Here is a 24,307-nt window from a genome sequence, read left to right as displayed (position 1 = left end):
AAAAAATCACGCTGGCCAGGAGCTTAATCGGAAACGCTGCCCAATCTATTTGAGATATAACGACACAATGTATGGTGGAAAAAAGTCTACAAAAAAGTGCGCGATGGCTGTCTGTCTATATTTTAAGAATAATTAACCCATTATTAACTTCTAAAAAAACCGGACAAGTGCGAGTCGGACTCGCCCACCGAAGGTTCCTTACAAAATTTAATTTTAAATTTTAGTTGTTATAGCGGCAACAGAAATACATGTGTAAAAATTTTAACTGTCCAGTTATCACGGTTCATGAGATACAGCCTAGTGAGTGGTGACAGACAGGTGGATGGAAGTCTTAGTATTATTGGGCTTCCGATGTGAATACTTGTTACAGAATGTATTTTATTATGCTTGACTCTCCAAGCGAAGGTCGCTAGTTATTAATAAACATTTTAAATCAACTTGATAAAATTGCACCTTCTCAATAAATTCTAATTGTTTTTGCTCTAGGTACCTCTTACCATAATAAAACGCTTTTTAGTGCGGCGCGGCTACAAAACAATGGAAAACATTTTCTTGTGCAGATGTTTTGACCTTATTACAACGACATAAAGCTTATAATTCGCGGTGACACTTGTGATAATAGTTTGGGAACCTACATGTTTTCGACGATGACAAACAAAAGGATATTGGAAAACAATGGATGGATGGACCATTCAAGTTTATTACCTGAACGCTAGTGAGAAAGTGACCAAAGTGAATTATGAATGATTACCAATTTAAAGATCTATCTTAATGTAATTAGCAATATTATCGCAAGTTATCCAAGGTAGTATGGGTTTTTATGGTTCTTGGGTAAAATTCTGCTTTTCATTTGAGCATGATTACTCGATAATCCCGCTTTTGTGTACCTAACTTTTTTTGCGCCGTTGGCAGGTTTGTTGTTTTCGCAAAGCAGTAATACACCTGAGATAAAAATAACCACGAAATAATTAAACTGTTATTTTTAATGAATATTGTATTCTGTCTGCACACCTATTATTAATGAAAAAATACAATACCATAATGTAATTATTAAAAAAAACTATGATCGATATCAAATTTATGTAATTAGCTTAGAAGCAATCGGTTTTATTAAATGATATAAATAGTTTAAAATAAAAATTATATACCTACTATTAAACATAGGAAGATGGCTCAGTACCTATGTTTTATCAATATGGTTAAAAACAATTTAAAAAAAAGTAATTGTGCGGTTTTATGAAACCACGATGCAAGTGAAACTTTTTTCGGATTGTAGGCATTTAACTAAAAAATTTCGGAAATTAATTCGAATTACGGTATTAAAATCGCGGTTTTAATGTTAACTTAATAAATTGGGGCGATAGAAAAAAAGTTTTACTTTAAAAATCGTACGACAAACGAATTCATCTGAAGTCAACATAATAATAGTGGAAAGTGGACCTTGTTACCATTGTACATTGGCTCAAACTGGTTTGGAGTATTCAGACCCGTTCGGAACGGTCTTAAGTACCCGTGTAAACGGAGATACGTGTCTGAGATACGTTTCTTGGGAACGTTCCTTCGAAACGTTTTCGAATCCCGGCGGTTCCGTGTAAACCGGGTTCTTAGTACCGCCGGGCTTAAGAACACGGGTATTCGTTTCGGCGTGTAACACGGATACCGGGAGCCCTAGTCTATACTCGTCCGATTCTTCCCCCGCCCATCTCACACGATTGACCTGGGAGCTGTACCAATACCTTAGCAACGCCACACATTCCGCTGGTAGGCCCGTGCTTGCTAGTTTGTCCCACAGTATGTCGTACACAACCAGGTCAAACGCTTTCGACAGGTCAAGAAAACACCCGTAGATAGGTGTGTTTCTATCCGTATAGTACTGGACAGCCTGCTTAACGCACACAATTGCACTGTCAGTTGACAAACCGGGCCTAAAGCCAAACTGAGCGTCATTTAACTTTATGTACCGACAAAGTTGCGCATTAATCAAACTGTCCAGCACTTTTGCAATAACAGTCGCCAGTGAAATAGGCCTGTAGTTTGCAAAGTCTGACAGGTCTCCCGTTTTGTTTTTGACTAGTGGTATGACCACTGTCCTAGTCAGCTGCTCGGGTAGGTATCCGTGCCTCAGACACAGAGTGAAAAACATTGCCAGCGACCGCGGTAGGTGTATTCCAGCATATTTAAGATGTTCGATACTGAGACCGTCATATCCCGGCGATTTTCCCCTCTGCATATTTCTGATTACATTATGAACCTCCTTAGCCGTAAACTCTACAGTACTCTCGCCCATTACAGTCTCAGTATCGCACATCTCGTGCGTCGCTGTGCCTGCAGTATTCAGAAGCGGAGATACAGCGAACATGCTTTTGAAGTGATTGGCAATGCTCTTTGCATCGCTCGCCCCCCCTACAGTCACCGGAACACACATTCGAACGTCATGCTTCTTTGTGTTCTTCCAGAAGGCTTTAAAGTCTTTGGCTGCCTGTTTAGAGGCAAGTATGTCGCATTTTATTTGTTCTTGCCTGTCTTGACACCACTTTAACTTAGACTTAAAAAGCCTTCTGGTTTCACACATTTTGTCAAAAGCGGGACCCTGACGAGGCCTGTTAGCCGACACCCAGACGAGAAATTTAGCTCTCGCCTCTCTGTGGGCATCGGCCACGTATTTATTCCAGCCCGCCAGATGTTCAGCCTTCGAACGCTTCCTCCCTGCTGGCCTACTTGACTTTCTAGCCGCCTCCGTCAATGTGGATATTATGTAAGTATACATATCATTCAAAATGTCGTGATGTTTACGATCTGTACACAACCGATCAGCACATGACGTTAACTCGGCCGGAAAGTCGAGCATCCTCAGTTTTTCGTTACATACCTCTTGATATTCATCAATTTGTGAAGCACATCTGTCCCCCCATACCACTCCCTCATACAGCCGCCTCACGGGACTATAGTGACAATGGGTTCTATTCATCTCACAAACAACCGTGAGCGGTAGGTGGTCGGACCAATACACGTCATGTTCCACCTTAACATTGCGCACGGTTGCCCGCGCAGCCTCCGTGACAATGCAGTGATCCAACCACCTATTACATCCATGCGCATCACTAGTGAACGTATACGTCCCCGATTGAGCACCTAATAATTCCATATCAATGCAACACCACTTCTGTGTTTCACAAAACTGCAACATTTCAGCACAGAACAATTCTTTTGGGTGCGCATTAAAGTCACCTAGCATATATACAGTTTGTACGTCAGCATGTTCCTCACATATGGCACTTATTTCGCTTAAGCATTCGGTAAACAACGGCAAATTGTCTATAGAGTTTACTGGCATATAAACGCTAAACACTAATGACGCTGTGGTTGGCAAAATTATCTTAATCGCCGCTAACCGCACACTTACACATTTCACTATAGACACATTCGGGAAAGCCGTTTTCCGCCACAAAATTGCTACACCACCGTACGGACGGCCTGTCAACACACCCGCACCCGTGTCGACCGCGGAGGTACCTGTGTACGCAAAGTCATCGTGTATAGTTCCAAGTAACGGCAAATCGTGTGCCAGCATCCAGGTTTCTTGCAAAGCTAGTATGTCCGCCCTCTCGCATAACGCCTTTACTCCCTCCATCGATCTTTTCAGAGACTTACAATTAAAACTAATAAGTTTACTCAAGCTATTTTTATTCATTAATTTAATTATATTTATTTAGCATGCTTAAGCGATCCATTCTCACCGTTATCGTTCGGCAAATCACTCTGCCGGTCTCTTACCGAAATAAACCGCCTAAAATATATACCTTTCGGCCATAACTTTTCATCTAGGTACATATTGATCTTATTGCTTGATACAAACAATTTGTAAGAATGGTAATCTTTCTGCCTTCGCATCTTAACTTTAACTAAAGAAACCCGTTCACTCGTTTTTTCGTAAACATAATCTCTGATATCCTTCTCCGCAACATCTTTGTGTACATTATAGATAAATATCGGAACTTTTTCCTCTGCCGCTTTAAATCTAGTGTTCGCGCTAGACTCGGCGTTACCTTTGCATCCTATATACTTATTCCTAAGTCTTTTCCTTTGTACCAATTCCCATCTCTCATCGATATCCGGTTTTTTCCAGGGTTCCCCGTTTACTAATAAATCCGCAAACGTAGGTTTCGTTACTTCTTTCGCCGGTAATTTATTATTTGAGGCAATCTGTTGAATTGTACTGTTATCCCTTATTTGTGAAGGCTGAATCTCGTCCCTATCACCAGGTAGTTCGGTCGAATCTTGCACGGTCGCCTCTACCTGTTTCTCGCGGTCAGACTGCAGTGAAGTGTGAGCGCGAGGACGCTCCTGCAACTCGTGCGATAAGGACGGCGCGTCCGGCACCGGCCAGTCGATCTCACTCGGCGCCTCCGCATGCACCTGTGACGTCATCGTAGACTCGGCGCGGTCACCGACTCGTTGCTCGGGCAATGACCCCTCACCGGCTAGCAATAAGAAGCCCATCGGTCCACTATTTTGCATGCACGCACCTCTTCTCATATTTACATTTGCTTGTCCGCTCACAAACGAAGCATATTTATCATGATGCCATTTTCCTTCAAGTTCTTCCACTTGCTTGCTAGTGGCGTACGTACTCTTTATTTCTTGTACTTCGTGTTTTAATCGTACTATATCCTTTAACAACGACGACGCGTCTAAAAAATCGAACGTCACCGCTGGCAGTTTATTTAAATCACTGGCCACAAAAGTCGGCAGCATTTCCCTGTCCACGTCCTTAAACACCATCATAATATCTTCAAGATCCCTCTGCTTTTTACCCTCATTTCTTCTTAGTATTTTCTTCCTGCCTTTTTCGTTTAACGAGTCAAACAACATCGTTTTTGCCTCCTTTATTTCTGCCTCATTAAATGCAGTCAAACAAATACGCAGCATACTTTCGTTATCCATAAGTCCCGTCTTGTTTTGCACGAAACACAATAACTCACATATTACAATATTGCAGGTAGCGCATTTTAACGCAGTGCGCCGCGCATCTCACACACGCCCGATCGTTGTCGCGTTCGCGAGCGCACTAATGGTATTCCCAAGGCGTGGAGGAAAAGCTACCTAGTCCCATTCTACAAAAATAAGGGAGATATTAGGCTGTGTGGAAATCACCGCGCAATTAAATTAATTTCGCACACCCTTAAAATTTGGGAACGAATAATAAACAGGAGACTGCTTGAACTCACAGAGGACACCGAAAACCAGTGCGGTTCCGTGCAGGAAAGTCGACCACTGACGCCATCCATACCATACGAATCTTAATGGAAAAGTACTGGGACAGAAGGACTGATCTCCATATGGTGTTCATCGACCTAGAGAAAGCCTTTGACCGAGTTCTGTGACCGACTTAATCTGGCGGGCATTAAGAGCACATAATGTACCAGAATATTACATCAGCGTTGTCAAAGACATGTACAAGGACGTGACAACAAGAGTAAGTTGCCCGGCCGGTGTAAGTGATGAATTCGAAGTTAAGGTTGGTGTTCACCAGGGCTCAGCGCTAAGTCCCCTGCTCTTTAATCTAGTAATGAACCATCTAACCGCTAAGCTGCAACGGCCGCCCCCCTGGGACCTGCTTTACGCCGACGATATAGCACTCATCAGCGAAAAGCAGACAAACACTGGAGCAATGGAGAGTCGCGCTAGAGGAAGCCGGACTGCGACCTGCAGTACCTTTCCGGGTGCCCGTATGGCACTGGCACTTCGTACAGCACGTCGAGCGAATGTGGTCGCATACCTCCGCCTCAGCCAATGTACTGTACACGGTACCTAGACTCACCAGTTTATCCTGCGCTGCTGGGGAGCACTCTAAGATGACTAAGTACTTCAGTCCGAGTTGTTTCGAGACGCCGAACGCACTCCTCCCTGAAGCGGGACAAGGGCCAGTCAGCGTCGTCAGCCAAGTTGATGCGATACAGCTCCTGAATGATTTGCTTCCCAGACAGTTCGGCACTTAGGTAGCGTAACGCGACCCTCGGCATCTTGGGCTTCGGTACCGCCACACGAAGTCCTGGCGGTGCGGCGTCGCGGAGTTTCTGAGCGGACTCCTCGGATGCGGTCCTGACAACTACACCCGAGTTGCCCACTCTTCGTACCTGGGTGACCTTGATGCCCACCTGAGCCGGCTTGACTGCGTTCTGCAGGATCTTTTTACTGTCGTCGCTGGTTCTGGCGTCTGACCCGGCCTCCGGGTAAAAGATGACTGATGGGCCATGTAGCTGCACTGGTGGGGGCGGCTGCCCCATCTTTAACGCGTCAGCGGCGGCTGGTGGTTCTCCCACGGTGGCCGGAAGCTGGGGGGCGAATGCCGAAGGCGACCCTCTCAGTTTCACGAGCTTCAACTCTTGGTGCTCTAGCAGCACTAAGTTGACCGACGTAGGACATCACATCCTTCTTTTTTGTTTTTAGGGTTCCGTACCTCAAAAGGAAAAAACGGAACCCTTATAGGATCACTCGTGCGTCTGTCTGTCTGTCCGTCTGTCACAGCCGTCTGTTTCTCCGAAACTACTGGAGTACTGGACTAATTAAGTTGAAATTTGGTATACATACATATGTAAGTTTGTGACCCAAAGACGAACATGTAACGTAAACAAATGAATTTTAAACATGGGGGCCACTTTTGGGGGGTAAATGTGAAAATTAAAAAAATTACGTTTTTCAAACTATATCGCGTTACATATCAAATGAAAGAGCTGATTGTGAGAATCTCAATTTTTTTTTTTTAATAATTTTAGGATAAACAATTTAGAAGTTATATATTAATAGAAAAAAATGGAAAAAGTTACACTTCCGGCAGGATTTGAACCCGCAACCTCCGCAATCCGTGCGTTGCTCTTAACCAATTGAGCTACGGAAGCCTACCAGAACCTTGCAAATCTTTCCATTCCTTCCCTTAAGAGCCAACAGGAGCTGAGCGAATTCTCAATTTTGAGATTTCAAACTGATTATCTCCGTCGCGCTGACGGGGGCGGCGCCGCCATATCCCCGTGTGTGTGGTGCACGCACACAGACGCGCACGTCATTTGCGCTCACGGACCTTATGCCTGCAAGTCGCGTCGCGGTCGCGGCCCGCTATATAGGCATATCATAGGCTATAGCTAGTTCTTACAAACTTTTTCTGTTAGCTTAGCTCGCTACCACCACTGAGCGTTTACTTATTTACTGTTATTGTGATTTAACTTCTTGATTTTAGGTAGCTGAATTCAATATCCTTCTACAACCTGCAATCCAAATAACATTTTGACTTTTACAGGAGAGTAAAAAAACAATCATTTCTTTTCTCGTTTCCGTGCGGAAAGTATCAACTTTCGACACGCTGTGCTATTAGCACCTACATTGTGCAACGAGGGGGGTAAGTGAGATTTTGTAAAGGAGGAGTTTACAATATTCTTACCCCCGGAGTTACACACAATGGTTTTCGTTACACTTGTGATGAAAAACTAAATTTTCAGGGAAATAATTATAAAATACGGTGACATTTCAAATATTCGTCCGCCATATTGTCATTTCTTGACAGGTTAGGCATCTAAGGCACAGACCTTCGGCATTCAGCCACGATTGAAAATTTTGTGTAAAAATATTTTAAACGGCTATTAAATTAATCCAATTAAATATTATAAACAAAAATACTAAATTATAATTGTCAGTATTTTAGAAGTAAAACTCCCTTACACACCCTTATACTTTAAACAAAGTATTTTACTTATAACTTACTTGGTTCGTACTTCGTATGAATTAGTGACATATCTAATTAAAAAAAGAAAGCTATAACTCCCGCGGGAACAATATAGGCCTTTTGTTTTCCCTTCAGTACACCTGCATGAAATAAGATCTTTTCGAGCAAGTGTGATGAAAAACAAATTTGTCGCTCTCCGGCTTCGTTGATTAGAAAAAAAGAAAGCCTCAGGTTAGATAAAATTATCATAACAAAGAAACATGTGACATGAGATATTTCTTACGTTGATGTAATTATACAGTTTTATTAATGGTCCGTTTTTTATTTACGAGTCAGATTTTGATTAAAATAGGTATGTTTGAAGAGCTCCTAATCCTGGTCGGAATGAATAAGAAACCCCAATTTGGGACAATAGTCTAGTCTACAAAACGTTCAAGGTGGTTAAAAATATAGTGTAAGCTGTTCGCATTAAAAAACCGCAAATCGATGTACAGGTTAGCCGTTTGGTACACGTATACTACAGGTCAAAACAAAATTATCGACCCGCAGTTCCTAAAAAAAATCCCTTGGGAGGGGAGTGCTGAAACTTTTTTTTGTATAAAAAATCTTTTTTTTGTATAAAAAAACTTTTTTTTTAAACCTATCGTATTCTTCTCTTATCTATCATACGAAAGGGCTTTTTGAAGCGATTCTGAAAATATATCACATCATTACATTTTAGCCATTTTTCTTAAATTGAAACAAAAAGAATTTTCAAAACATACCAAGTTTGGGCTCCTCCAGATACGATATGGCTGATTTTTTTTTGTACAATATACCAAAAATGATACGTGATTTCCTCATATCTAACCCAAAAAAAGAAATTTTTTAAAAAAAATTTATTTAGTTTTTTTTTTAATACAAAGTGACACAGTTAGGTTTAAAGATCTTTATTTTCTCATAAGAATACATAATATTCACTTACACGAGAATTAATTGTTTTTTCACGCAAAATACATTTTATCGGTGAGCGCACACTTAACCTATAACAAATAACTTAATACTGTAGGTATTAACATATATGACTTAAACTAAAAGTATACAAATTAAACTAAATTAAACAAAAAACACTTTTTTTTGTTTTTTTTTGTCGGGTATATCAATAACTTATAAACTGAACAATTAGCAATGGAATGCGAGCGTAGTTGCTACGGCCCGGACCGGCCGTTCTACTTCAATACCTATTTTACGAGACTTATGGAACTGTACTGCAGATACGGTACATATTAATCATACAAGGATACGTAATATCCATATACCCAACGGGAAATACCTCTTTAACCCTTTAACTTGACCCCAAACTTGGTATGTTTTGAAAATTCTATTTGTTTTAATTTACAAAAAAAATGGCTAAAATGTAATGATTTGGTATACTTTTAGAATCGCCTCAAAAAGCCCTTTCGTATGATACCACATAAGATAGGTTTTTGAAAAAAAAAATGTTTTTTTCCATACAAAAAAAAATGTTGTAGCACACCCTTCCTAAGGGATTTTTTTAGGAACTGCGGGTCAAAAATTTTGTTTTGACCTCAGTATGCGTGTGCCAAACGGCTAACTTGTACATCCATTTGCGGTTTTTCTTTGAAATTGGGCTTGTACGGCTGCCACTAATAGAGATACTAATTCCTAAAAATACGTATGATACCTCATTAGATTCGGAATAATGTCTAGAAAAATGTATTCGAAGCATTCCCACATAAAAAAAGTTCAAAAGCTATTAACAAAAAACGCAAACGTACCATTACGCAAAAAACAGCAAAAAAATCACGTTTGTTGTTTGGGGAGCCCCACTTAAATATTTATTTTATTCTGTTTTTAGTATTTCTTGTTATAGCGGCAACAGAAATACATCATCTGTAAAAATTGCAACTTTCTAGCTATCACGGTTCATGAGATACAGCCTGGTGACAGACTGACAGATAGATTGACAGACAGTCAGACAGACAGACAGATATTATTTTAAAGGTATTAAATATTCTTTTAAAAATTAGAAAAAAATATGGTGCATTTAAAACATATCATGGAATATACTACGGTTATAAGTTGATAGTATGTAAAGTTATTTTTTCAACAAGTTAGGCAATTATTAAGTAACCACATTTTTCTCGAACTTTCGTCTTTGTTGTAAATAAAAAAAAAAGAAAATAATTGGCGTAAAAAGTATTTCGCCTCGTGGAGCCCTTTTCATATACATACTTAATAAGATCACGTCATAAACGATTTAATAAAAGTAATACTTTATTTAAAATAAATTTTAGAATAATAGTGAAAATTGTAAAATATAAAACAATATTTTAACCAAAGTATTACTAATTCTTTTTACAATCAAATGTATGAATACGTACTTAGAACTGATACTTTTCTAAATAACGAATAAATGGACTAAATTGTGTAATTAATTTTTAGTGCAAATCACCACAATTTGCTTCTCAAGAGCAAATCAGTGACCAAAAATTATATATGATTTTAATGTTTCGTTCATATATTCAGATTTGTGTATGAAAATGTGAAACTATTATTTCTAAAATAAATTATTCGTCCCTAATTTACACAATAATTATACCAAATTTGATCTCATAGCAACAGATATGTAGAAATAGAGGCAAACTGGACCGCAGAAGCCGACTTTTCCCCTCCCTTTTTCGCGGGTTACCAGGACTTAATCTCGTAGCTAGTGCGTCAGCTCAGCTTTGTATGAACCAAGGAATAATAAATAGTGTTAAACGATATCCCCTGAGGCCAAAGTGCATACTCACTTTACTTACTTCGCCTACTAAGAGGCAAATCGCGACTTTGAAAAGGTTTATCGATCTTATCACATCACTAGATTATCGACATTTAATGTCGACTATTGCCCATCACTTTTCTGTCTGTGTACGTATTTAGAAACTTGACCCCGCCCCTAAAATTAGTGCGATAAGAACAACTGCAGCTTAGGCGAAAAATCCTGCGTAAAAATCTCAAAAATCGAGGTTTTGTACTCGACTGTTTCCTCCTCCAAAACTTAACCAATCGTAACCAAATTTGGAAATCTAAATGATTATGAAATTGTCTGTGTCGGACTGTTTTGATTTTTTGGCTAATTGATACCAGTTTTGAATACCACGCCTCTCATTGCGGCATAGTCAGTGAGGCCATTTTTGGCCATGTGTGAAGGGCTCTAGCGCCTTAAAAAACAAAAATATCAAAAAAAGCAAAACACACCGACACAGATATTGACAATATTAATCTGTGTTGAAAAAATCATTGCTCTAGCTTCAAAAACCACGGAGGAAACAGTCGAGTACGTTTGTATGGAGAAATGACCACTCCTGTTGGCTCTTAAGTATACACGCCTTTGGGGTGGCGTAAAGCGACATCTACCGTAAGGTAACTTTACTGTGTAACTTTTTCCATTTTTTCCTTTAATATAAAATTTGGAGTATCGCTCGCAGACGTATCTGCATGTAAAAAAATTGAATTTAGAAGTTATTCAAGAAAATAAGCAAAAAATTACCATTCCCCCTTCCCCTTTATCTCAGAAACTACTGCATCTAAAATTTTGAAAAAAATACACAAAATAGATCTTTACCTATAGATTACAGGAAAACCTATTAGAAAAGTGCAGTCAAGCGTGAGTCGGCCTAATTACTTGGTTTTTGATCCGACCCCTACGGGTTTTTAACCGACTTCAATTTCATAGAAGGAGGAGGTTCTGTATTCGGTTGTGGCTATTTTTTTTTTTTTTTTTTATGTATGTTCACCGATTATTCCGAGACCCGTGGTAATTCTTTTTTTGTTCGAAAGGAGCTACTTCCAAGTTGGTCCCATATTAATCTGGTTCTGATCTGATGATGGGATCCTTGAGGAATTGAGGGAACTCCTCAATTTTTAAAGGCACATGTATGGTGATTTGGGTGTTTTCATAAGCAACTTGAGCATTTTCTCTCGAAAACGACCTTTGATGAAGTGGACCTGATAATTAAATTAAATTAATTAAATTAAATCATTTATTGCAGATCATAACAATCCATAGATTTTGTTAGTTTGTCTTAAGCTAAGTACCTAATACTAGTGTTAGTAATTAAATAAGTTATTCTACAACTAAAAAGAACTAAACACCATACAGGTCAACATACAGGTCGCCCATTTAAGACCACCAGGTGCCTCCATATTCGACAGTCGTACCTGTCGGATAATACTTTCAGAAAGCTGTTGGGACTGCTTCTTGCTCTTTCCATTAAGGAGGCTGAGCGCTTACGCAAGATAGCATGGAAACCGTCTGTGCGCGCCTCTGCAAACATCGTCGAGGCGCTGCAGAACCTTGACAGCCCCATCAGCATTCTGAAAGCATTATTATACTGAACTCGGAGAGCGTTTGCGGATCGCTGCCCTTCTGAACCACTAGGCTGTCTTCGGTCCTCGCAAGAAGTGCTGCCTCTTCGTCCCTCCACCTACGCCTCCCCGTTGGGGGCGCGGCATCGAGGTTTGCTTCCAGGGGGTGAGCAGCCCGTGTATGGACACCCAACCCCCGGAGATTTCGAAAAGGCCTCTCACAGACTGGACAGGTTACTCCGGCCACTTCCTCCTCCGGAGGAGCTTCGCCAGAGCGACCGCCCGAAATCAGGTTTAATCTGCCCCCTGCCTCCAGTGGAAGGTCAGGGCGATTTATATTCTCATTATTTGTATCGAAAGCAGATTTAAACTTAGGTACTGGAGGGGAGCTAACCCGCCAGCACCGCTCGTACTCCGGCAATGGTGAGACCCCCGCCGAAGCGGCCAGATGTACTTGGGCACCCGCAAGGGCGCCCCATCGGGGTCTACAGCGTAGGCGTAAGCACTACAGCCCACTCCGCCGACCTAACAACCCTGGTCTGTGGTTGCCAAGCCGGCTCCACCTACGCCTCTAAAGTGACCGACTCAACAAGTCAAGCCGGCCACAAGCGCCTCCGAGGCGATTTATCAGTAATTCGGAGGAAGCCCCCTCTCTCTGTCATTGAGCAGCGGTGCCATAGCAGGCCAGAGATAAGAGTTGGACCTTCCGTCCCACGGGAAGGTCCCTTAATGCAGAGAGAGTCTGGCTGCTCGTGTAAAAAGTCTGACTATAGGCTTTAAAAATGATGATTTTATCTCGTAATTTATCAACTGCTTGTACTGATTGTTTTAAAGATAGTGATGATGATTTTTTTAATGTAGGATCTTCAGCGATTACTCCGAGACCCGTGGTCCGACTTGAACTCCGACTCGTCACTTGTTTTTGCTTCCGATCCGGCCTCCGGATAAAAGATGACCGACGGGCCTTGTGGCTGCACTGGTCGAGGCGGCTGCCCCTTTAAAGCGTTGGCGTATCCAACAGCGGCCGGCGCTCCAACGGTGGCCGGAGGCAGGGGGGCGGCGGATGCCGAGGGCGAGTCTCTCAGCTTCACCAGCTCCAACTCCTAGTGGGCGCATAGCAGACGCATGGCGGACAACTCATGTTTCACGTCGGCCATCCGAGCACTAAGCTGGCCAACGTAGGACGCACGTTTATTAAACTAAGAATCCGTTAATAAAAGACTTAATTGAGAGTTTGGAACACTAGAGCTTTGAGATTATAAGTGAATCTGAGCACTAACCTTCCAGGTAAAGCGGGGATCGACGATTTAACGCCACCCGCCCTTACCGTTGTTACCGCTTCAAATCTCCTCAAAATTTTCTACTTGAGTGGCCACAAAACACAGAAAACACTGAACCACTAGGAAACAAATTTGCAAATGAAAAAAAAACACGAAAAAACACAAGAATGCTGCGGGAAGTAACGAAAATCAATATAATATTAATTTCGTCGCGGAGCGCAGCCGAGCGCACGTCCGATCGCCGCGGGAGTGCGACGCCGAGGCTAGTAGGAGGAGTTGGTACATCGGGGCCCCCTCTGAAAAATAAAAAAAAAATCTAAATATCTATTTGCTAGAATATGATACAAGGCAAGATCTTAAGGCTAAGTTCTCCATGCATATTCAACCTGCATGCAGGCGTCTTCACGCCGATGCACCCTTACTGAGAGGCTGTTATAGCGCGCTGGCCACGAGTGGTGTTCAGAGAGGTCCAGGTTTCCTGACCTACCGGGTTCAAGGTTGAACGAGGCGTGACCTATGCGTGGCAGCGCAATGGACAGAATATTTTTACTTTATTATGGCAGCTGCTTGCTGCGGCGTCTTGCTGCAAAACAAGACGTGCTGCAGTTCTCGCCAGATTTGCTACCTCTTCGTCACGCCTTCGGCGCTTCGCCATCATAGGAATGACGATGTTTCTGGCCTTTAACGAATGCGGGGCTCAATAAAAAATTATCCTTGTTGGTTAATTCAGTCACTTGCTCCTCCGATCGCTAGAAATCAGATTTAATCTGCTTCTTGCTTCCAGTGGTAGGGCATGGCGATCTTTTTCCTTGTTTTGAATTTTCACTTCAAAAAATTCTCCACCGACCATCCATCCATGCGTTGAATAATTCCGCCTTAACCCGGGCAGGAACTCCACGCGGCTTCGCTAAACGAATACCGTCCGGCCCTGGCTTCATCCTTACATCAATGCGGGCATCCCTTATCTAATCCACCGAGAAAGAAAGCCACAGCTGAGCTACTGCTGGGGAGTCCTACTACCGGATCAGTGAGCATCTCAGCAATGCGCCGCTTGTACCGCTGCTTTATGCGACACCTTCTTTTGTGCTTTTATAGCCTCTAGTTCTCCCGAACGCTTCGAGTGCATTGAACAGCTCGACATTCCCACAGCTGCCCTTTTGAACCACTAGGCTGGCTTCGGTTCTCGCAAGAAGTGCTGCCTCCTCATCCCTCCACCTACGGCTCCCCGTTGGGGGCGCGGCATCGAGGTTCGCCTCCAGAGGGTGCGCAGCCCGTGTATGGACGCCCAACCCCCGGAGAGTACGAAAGGACCTCTCACAAACTGGACAGGTTACTCCGGCCACTTCCTTCTCCGGAGGACCTTCGCCAGAGCAACCGCCCGAAATCAGGTCAAATCCGCCCCCTGCCTCCAGTGGAAGGTCAGGGCGATTTCTATTATTTGTATTGTCATCGAAAGCAGATTTAATCTCGGTACTGGAGGGACGCTAACCCGCCAGCACCACTCGTACTCTGACTTGGTAAGACCCCCGCCGAAGCGGCCAGATGTACTTGAGCACCCGCCCAGGGCACCCCATCGGGGTCTACTGTAGGCGCAAGCACTACAGCCCACTCCGCCGACCTAACAACCCTGGTCTCAGGTTGTCAAGCCGACTCCCACCTACGCCTCTAAAGCAACCGACTCAACAAGTCAAGCCGGTCACAAGCACCTCCGAGACGATTTAAGAAGTATTTCAGAGGTAGAATAGTCGTGTTTGAAACAAGGCGTGCTGCTGTTCTCGCTAGAACTGCTACCTCTTCGTCACGCTCCCGGTGCTTCTCCGCGATAGAAATGTCGACGTTACCGACCTTTAGTCAGCCAAGTGCAGCCATTGCAGCCCTAAACCAATAGATGTGGTGAACGTTTTTGAGCAGCGGTGCCATAGCAGGCCAGAGATAAGAGTTGAACCTTCTGCGCCATCACAAGGTCCCTTAATGCAGGGCTGAGAAGTGAACGCAAGCTTGCCAAGCACAAGTTCAGCAAACCGTGCCTAACTTCCCATTTAACCTCCACCGCTCTTCACCCAAGCTCCCACCCGCATTCACGGATGGTGCATTTCCCACCTCCTCCTCATGGTCTTTCCTGGCTCACGCCGTTCAGACCGAATCGCGGGAGCCGTGCCGAGTACTTATCGATTTCGAACATTGCGGCGTCTTCGAACCCCGTTACACGTTGCTTCGTGTCTCCCTACAATTTTTTTTTGTGTCCCTGGCCTTTCTCCCATTCTGGGCAGGCCGCATCTCTAGCTCTCCATCCCAAGTTTGGGCTTAACAACACTACACGTCACTCAGCGTCGTCTTCACCCTTGAGCTGCTGACCTCACTCTTCAAATTGTCTTCGCTTGGTGTGCAAAGAGTGCGCAAAACTGCGCAGCGCGTCGAAATTCTGCTCGCACGAAACTAGTTCCTCGTGGAACACTGGGCCAACTATTGTCCTGTTCAGCGATGCCAACATCTCCGACCGTTCGTCCGCATACAGCACACATTCCTAGAGGGCGTGATCCCGGTTCTCGTTGTACTCGCCACATGGGCACTCTGCAGATTCGCACAGGCCTAGCTGGTGTAGGCGCTGCCTGAAGCATCCGTGCCCGGTGAGGATCTGGGAAACCACGTAGTCCGGTTCTATCCAGTCTGAACTTAGCCTCACGCCCACGTCTGGGAAGAAGCTGTAATAACTCGCGTCCGTTTTCGCTGGTCCGCCATCTGTCCTGCCACTGAGCTACGATCTCGGTCCTAACCGTCGATTTGAGATTCCGGTGCTCCCTGGGGTCCAGCTGATCTCCCTCCTGAGCGATCCTTCTGCGGCACAGCGCAGACACTGTCGACCGGCCCCGAGTGAGTCCAAATTGAGCGTCCGAGATGTTACGGTACAGGCAGGGAGCACAAGAAACTATAACGCGTTCCAATATCTTACCTAGAATAGGAAGAAGCGTGATCGGTTTATACGCTTTCGGGTCTCTAAGAGGCTTACCGTTACCCTTTGGCACGACGACGAGGCGATCAGATTTCCAGATCTCCGGGAAGACTCCTTCGGTGATGCACTTACTGAACATGAGCCACATCTCATCCGACGTGGCCTTCCACGCCCACTTGACAATGACTGCCGTGATACCATCTGTACCTGGAGCCGTGTTAGGCAGGGTGCGCACGATACGCTCGACCGTCTCCTTTCCAGGGGCCTCCATATCGCGACCAGATGGCGCGAAGGTGGCCGCTACACGAACAGACTGGTGGTAAATGGTATCACCGTCCGGCTTGTCGTCTGGATACAGCGTCTGAAGGAGGCCTGACATGGTGTCCCCGGTGGATTCGGTGTAACCCTCTACAAGCTTGATGCCGTTGGTGATGTTCGGCGGGAGGCGCAAGCGCCCGCAAGCCTCTCGGTAGGCCAATCCCCATGGATCGTCATTACCTGACTCGGCTATCCGGCGAAAGAAATCCAGCTCTGCCTGCTTCATGGCTTTCTTGTATCTGCCCCGAAGGGCACGAAGTTCGTCATGAAGATACTGTTCTGCTGTACCTCCTAAGCGGCGTGACTGCTGCCACGCGCGCCGAGCCCGGTTGGGTTTCGGACGGTACGCGTCCAACTCGGGGGACCACCATTCATACCTACCATCGTTCTTTTTGCCGCAGTAGCTCAAGGTCTCCTGGGCAGTGCGCAGCAAGATCTCCGAATATCGTTCGCTGTATCTGTTGGCGGGAAGGCCTGGGTGAATCCTGTCCATACGAGTGTGTATCTTCGAAAAAAAGTTGGCCCAATTGACTCCACGCGTCCGGAATGGCGGCGGCAGACGTGTCGATGACTCACTGGCTGTCGAATCTAACCTACCGAAGACCGTTTTGAAGGTGATATGCTGGTGATCGCTGAGGCTGGCGCCCTCATGTACCGTCCAGTCGCACACGTTAACTCCGCGGTCAGATCGACGTTTGACATACCGTTGGGTCCGCTGAATGTCGGCGGCTGTCCCGAAACGTTGTGCAGTACTAGCTTTGGTTCCTCCTGTACTCCGTGTCAGGTCCTCTTCCAGTGTACTGTCTCCTATCGCAGTGCCACATAGGCGAATGAGCGTTGCTGCCAACTCCTATGAGAATAGGTTTGCCCGAAAGCCGTTGAAGAATTGTCTCCAGATGAGCTACATGGCGACCGATGTCATGACTGTACTGGAAGTATGCCGACACTACATGCAGACTGGTTTCTCCGTGTGCGACATGATTACATGAACCACCGCGCAGTACTCGTTGCTCAGATGATGTAGAAGCGTTACTGCCATTGCGCGATTGAGCACGAGGACGCCAGCCTTAGGGTTTGCGCCACACTGCAGAATCCCGGGCCGACTGTTGTACTGTTCCTGAACAAGTACTAGGTCGAGTCGGCGCGAACTCGCAACCACGGGAAGTTCTGTGGTGGCAACCTCCGAACCCTTTTTTTTTTGTCGCAGGGGTAAATGCCCATATGGGGGGGTGGTATGTGGGACTCGCTCCTCCTGCTCCCTCTGTTAGTCAGACGGAGGGGAGGAGAATACCCACTAACATCCCCTGCGGCGATTCTCCGCACTGTCTTTTATGGGGGCGCCATGGGGTCGCAATCGTTCTACCACGACGTCCCCCGGCTACCTTGGTTCACCCAGAGGCTTCCGCGCCAAAGGAGGGAAGGATTGGAATGCGCTACAATCCCTCCTCCAGACATGTGGAGTCTTCCATCCTGGGCCCCTTACCCACGGACTCCACTAGGGGTATTGACGGGCAGCAAAATGCGCCCGTCTCCTGCCTCTACGTCTGCGCCGGATCGGGAGCGCATCAGCTCTTTCTTCGAGCTCCCGCTCCAGGGCCTCCTTCTGTGAAATGACGGTTTCGCAGAAGGAGGCCACCGCCTCCCACAGTCTCTCGCTCCTCAGCATGGAAGCTACGACGCTGTGTAGCGAGAGATCATCCACTCCGATGGCACCGATCAGGGTGCGGCGTTCCTGCGCCCAGCGACTGCACACCTCTAGGGTGTGTTGGGCAGTGTCATCTGGGTCGCTGCACTCATGGCAGACCGTGCTGGCCTCCCTCCTGATTCTATGCAGGTAATGACCGAAGCATCCATGCCCGGTCATTACCTGCGTCAGCCTAAACCCGATCTTGCCATGCCCCCTCTCTAGCCAATGGTCGAACGACGGGAGGAGTGCCCCTATAGTGCGAACTCCATAGAGGGAGTCCTCCAGGTCGTTTTTCCATCGGTCCCTCATCCTCATTTGCGCTTGGCGGCGCTCCTCTCTTAGCTCTTCAGGAACAGGGAACTCATTCAGGGCTCTACGCCTTACCCGCTCTCTGTGCGCTTCTGCGAGCACCTATGCCTCCAGCTCCCAGGGCATTGTGCCCGCTAAGGCGCATGCCGCCGCCCACGCCACCGTGTGGTAGCCCCTCACCACCCGAATGGCCACCACTCTTTGCGGGGCCCGGAGTCGAGCCCTATTTTCTGCATTGAGCCTGTCGGCCCAAATCGGCGCCCCATATAGGGCCATGCTCCGGGCCACCCCCGTGTACAAGCGGCGGCACTGTGTCCCGTCTCACCGCACTTACCGCAGACCACATCCTTCGATCTGCAGTACTTCTCCGGGTGCCCGTATTGCTGGCACTTCGTGCAACATGTCGAGCAGATGTAATCGCATACCTCCGTCTCGTTCCAGCCAATGTATACCGTGTACCCAAGCTGACCAGTTTGTCCCGCACGGCTGGGGAGCATTCCAAAATGACCAGATATTTCGGCCCAAGTTGCACTCATCCCTAAAGCGGGACAAGGGCCAGTCGGTGTCGTCAGCCAGATTGATCCTATGCAGCTCCTGTATGATCTGCTCCCCGGGCAGTTCGGTCCGTATGTAGCGCAGCGCCACCCTCGGCATCCTGGGCTTTGGTACTGCCACGCGAAGTCCTGGCGGTGCGGCGTCCCGAAGTTTTTGTGCGGACTCCTCGGATGCGGTCCTGACCACCACACCCGAGTTGCCCACTCGGCGAACCTGCGTCACCTTGATGCCCGCCTCTGCCGGCTTAACTGCATCCTGCAGGATCTTCCTGGTGTCGTCACTTGTTTTTGCTTCCGATCCGGCCTCCGGATAAAAGATGACCGACGGGCCTTGTGGCTGCACTGGTCGAGGCGGCTGCCCCTTTAAAGCGTTGGCGTATCCAACAGCGGCCGGCGCTCCAACGGTGGCCGGAGGCAGGGGGGCGGCGGATGCCGAGGGCGAGTCTCTCAGCTTCACCAGCTCCAACTCCTGGTGGGCGCATAGCAGACGCATGGCGGACAACTCATGTTTCACGTCGGCCATCCGAGCACTAAGCTGGCCAACGTAGGACGAACGTTTATTAAACTAAGAATCCGTTAATAAAAGACTTAATTGAGAGTTTGGAACACTAGAGCTTTGAGATTATAAGTGAATCTGAGCACTAACCTTCCAGGTAAAGCGGGGATCGACGATTTAACGCCACCCGCCCTTACCGTTGTTACCGCTTCAAATCTCCTCAATGTTCTACTTGAGTGGCCACAAAACACAGAAAACACTGAACCACTAGGAAACAAATTGCAAATGAAAAAAAAAACACGAAAATTATTAGCCGTGCCGAGTACTTATCGATTTCGAACATTGCGGCGTCTTCGAACCCTGTTACACGTTGCTTCGTGTCTCCCTACAATTTTTTTTGTGTCCCTGGCCTTTTTCCCATTCTGGGCAGGCCGCATCTCTAGCTCTCCACCCCAAGTTTGGGCTTAACAACACTACACGTCACTCAGCGTCGTCTTCACCCTTGAGCTGCTGACCTCACTCTTCAAATTGTCTTCGCTTGGTGTGCCAAGAGTGCGCAAATCTGCGCGTCGAAGTTCTGCTCGCTCGTGGAATACTGGGCCAACCGTTGTCCTCTTCAGTGATGCCAACATCTCCGACCGTTCGTTCGCATATTTACAGCACACATTCACGGATTTTGCAAGGGAAACAACCCACCATGTGGGCACCACGCATGATCCACTGCTGTGACTCTGTAACACCAACGGCTATGGAATGTCACCGTTACCGACCTTTAGGCCAAATACTTAAACTAGACTTTCTATACGTTAAGCCGTCGTGTTAGAACAAGGCGTGCTGCTGTTCTCGCTAGAACTGCTACCTCTTCGTCACGCCCCCGGTGCTTCTCCGCGATAGGAATGTCACCGGTACCGACCTTTAGGCCAAATACTTAAACTAGACTTTCAATACGTTAAGCCGTCGTGTTAGAAACAAGGCGTGCTGCTGTTCTCGCTAGAACTGCTAACTCTTCGTCACGCCCCCGGTGCTTCTCCGCGATAGGAATGTCGCCGTTACCGACCTTTAGTCAGCCAAGTGAAGCCATTGCAGCCCTAAACCAATAGATGTGGTGAACTGAGAGCCACAAAACGGACACGCCGATCGTACCCACTTCTATCGACTTCATCCCATTGAAATTAGATTTATTCCACTTGTGTTGTGACTTGTGAGCCTACGCTCACGATGCCGCATATTTCATGTAATATCATAAGGTCCCGACACCCTAATGATATCAGTCCATCGAGTTGGAGCTTAAAGCATTAAGTCCGTCATTTGTACTTCTTATTTTATTTGCAATTGAGTTTCGTTCGTTGTATACGTATATACAACATATAGTACTGAAACTATATTTTATCATAATCGTACTGTGATTTATGTTATGTGTGAAATCCTATGTATTTATTAGCCGCCCTGTTCGAACAAAACGTATTTAATTTCTCTGCACTGCCCCCTCGTTCTCGTTTAAAACTGAATTTAGATTCATTTCCATATACTAAAAATCCCGTCCATAGAGCGTCTGTGCAGCAGTATAGGCGTAAGCCATGCATGCATCTTATGATGGTTACGATCTCGGATCTGTGAGATCAATAGGAACTAGTAAGCCTCTTGTACTTATATTTTCCCACACAGGTATTAGGAAGAGTGTGTGTGGGATGAGGCGGAGATTAGGATTAGTGAATTAAATAACTCTTATAAAGTATTAATTATTTGGAAGCACCTTATATGTATCATCACTGCATATTAATTTCACCTAGTGTTAAATGTAGAACATTTGCTTTTGCGACTTCATTTGTTAGTGAAATAGTTTTAAAACCAATATTTAATTTGGGGAAAAAAAAACTGTTTAACTTTATACAAGGTCCCATGTAATGTGTAGTATTGGCGATGCATTATTAATGAATAGAATAGAATATAATAGAATAGAATATATTTTATTTGTAGTAACTGTACATCGTCATTTTCAAAAAATATTTACAATTGGAAGAACAAAACAAGATGATGGACAGACTTTTTTATTTACTTTACTTTTTATTTACTTGTACAACGGTTGGAATAAAAGTAGTAACGTCATACCGAAGATAGATATAACTCCGTAATGGACGGATACAGTCTAAGGAAAAAACGTGCCTCGAAAATCAAGAAAATTTGATTCTCGATCAGAGGGCGCTACTAGCTTTGGCCTAGGTACTGTAGTATAGATGGCGTTGACGGTTTTGTTTGTTATTTCACAATTTTAACGCATATCAGTGAAAGAACATGGGTCAAAATCATAAAAATAATTAATGCAAATAAAAAAAATCATTTATCCACATTTAAATACATTTTATCGTATTTTTATAAATCTTCATTTTTAGTTTTAAGGTGTGTCGATAGATGGCAGTGAATTTACTGGGGTTACAAAATTTACTATGACAGTACCGCTCTATCTTATTATATCCTCTTTGGTCATACCAATGATACTCTTTGTTATGAATATTGAATATAGACATTTATGTGATTTATGGTATTTATTTTGTACTCCGATGTAGGATCGTAAGGATGTGGGACCATTTGAACGTCGGTAACAATTTTGACCATATCGCTTATATTGCACAATTTACTACATATTAGGTTTTATTTTATTTGCCTGTATATTGTAAAAACAATGCCACAGATACTTGGAAGTACATAAGTAAATAGGATAAGGGCAAGCTAATACAACCATCTACAAGGATAAGTCTTGTAAATATAGATTTAAGTTTAGAGTTAATTTATTTTTAGGTTAATTGTACTGTACCTATTGCTACCTATAGTTTAATTCATGTGGCTAAAAAAATGAAAACAATAACAACTAACAATCATGACACTTTGCTGTGTTACCGATTACATCCATGAATACAAAATGTTGCACTCCATTGGTTTGGTTTGTCATTTGTCATATTCTTAGTCACGAGTTTTTTTGTTTACATTTTTTTAACCCTCAGAAGAATAAAGTATCAGATAAACACAATAAATAATTAAATACAATACAATCATCTTTATTACATACCTTACACAGTTCACAATACATGTAGTGTTTAAATTAGATTTAAAGAAACATAAGTTAAAAAAACCGGCCAAGTGCGAGTCGGACTCGCGCACGAAGGGTTCCGTACCATTACGGAAAAAACAGCAAAAAAATCACGTTTGTTGTATGGGAGCCCCATTTAAATATTTATATTATTCTGTTATTAGTATTTGTTGTTATGGCGGCAACAGAAATACATCATCTGTGAAGATTTCAACTGTCTAGCTATCACGGTTCATGAGATACAGCCTGGTGACAGACAGATAGACAGACGGATAGACGGACGGACAGACGGACAGCGGAGTCTTAGTAATAGGGTCCCGTTTTTACCCTTTGGGTACGGAACCCTAAAAACTATTATTTTTAGAATTACTTCTTAATGTTTTTTGTTACTCTACTAGTTAAAGAATGTGTTTAATGCAATACGTTGTAGTTAATGGTTAAATTATATTTTGAAATTGTTACTGTATGAATCTATTTTCAAAACAAGATTCTATCTGTATATCAGACCTGCTAGCATGAGTTGCGATCTCGCGCGCGACTCCATACATCTTGCTCGACTTCAAGTATGGACTCGCGCGTGAGAACGCAATATTACGCGAAGGTGGTAGTGGCGCCCCCACTACCACAATCTGAGGGGCTATCGCGATACAAGAAAATCTAAATTTCGTTATCTAACATCTCTGTCACTTGCATATTCGAGCGATAAAGAGGCAGATAGCAAAATTTCGGATTCGCGTTTCCCGGTAGGTCGTCTGTTAACAAACCGCCTTGATGCATCAATGTCATATTTTATTATCTCTAAAAACTTGTCAAAATACTGTTAAAGGCACAGTATGTATTTGTATAAGTTACTCTATAGTTTAAAGGGGCTAGTGCTGCACTCTGGTGGCAGAACATTGCAGTAATGCCCCCTATTCATGCTAGACGCAGACGGTCAGATGTTATGTTATAAGAATATTGCGGCGCCATGGTGCGCCATCTAGTTTTGACCGCAATTTTATCTGGAAATTGTAATTATGTTGTAACGCACTTCATCATGAATAAAACCAAAATATTTCAATAATATTTTTTTAGCTTTCAAACGGCTTAAGTAATCATTAATAAATAGTTAGTAAACTAAAATTACCAAAATCGCACTTGAAGACTGATTTAATACATTGCTAGAAATCCTGTTACTGTTTTAATAAAGTTGACTATGCCTTAAAGTTGGTTATTTTTTTTTATTGGAATCCTACTTCCTTGATATAAAATAAAATGGGTGTTATTTAATCGATCTGCAAAATATTCCTATTTTGATGAACAATAATTTTTAAGAACTGTGCGGTTTAAGAGGAATTTCCTCCCGCGTACGCTTCGGCTGTGGAATGAGCTCCCTGCCGAGGTTTTCCCGAGGGGCTACAGTATGGGGTTCTTCAAAAAAGGAGTGTACAGGTTTTTAAAGGGTCGGCAACGCGCGTGTAATATCTCCGGTGTTGCAGGCGTTCATAGGCTACGGTAACTGCTTACCATCAGGCGGGCCGTATGCTTGATTGCCACCGACGTGGTATAAAAAAAAAAA

At 44.4% G+C, this 24,307-nt stretch overlaps 1 protein-coding gene across 1 annotated transcript; it reads right to left on the bottom strand.

Moving 5' to 3' along the window:
- Positions 1–5,825: 5,825 nt before the first annotated feature.
- LOC134751228 (uncharacterized) lies at positions 5,826–15,841 on the bottom strand. Its single transcript, XM_063686612.1, has 4 exons — positions 15,711–15,841; positions 13,535–13,646; positions 12,987–13,173; positions 5,826–6,403 (listed from the first exon to the last, which is right to left on the bottom strand). Exons 1-4 carry the CDS (start codon positions 15,839–15,841, stop codon positions 5,826–5,828), a joined length of 1,008 nt encoding a protein of 335 aa, XP_063542682.1.
- Positions 15,842–24,307: the final 8,466 nt, after the last annotated feature.

The sequence above is a fragment of the Cydia strobilella genome, chromosome 21 (genome assembly GCF_947568885.1).
Source record: "Cydia strobilella chromosome 21, ilCydStro3.1, whole genome shotgun sequence".
Lineage (NCBI taxonomy): Eukaryota > Metazoa > Arthropoda > Insecta > Lepidoptera > Tortricidae > Cydia > Cydia strobilella.
Note: the sequence above shows the minus strand (reverse complement) of the source record. Positions and strands in the feature narration are given on the sequence as shown.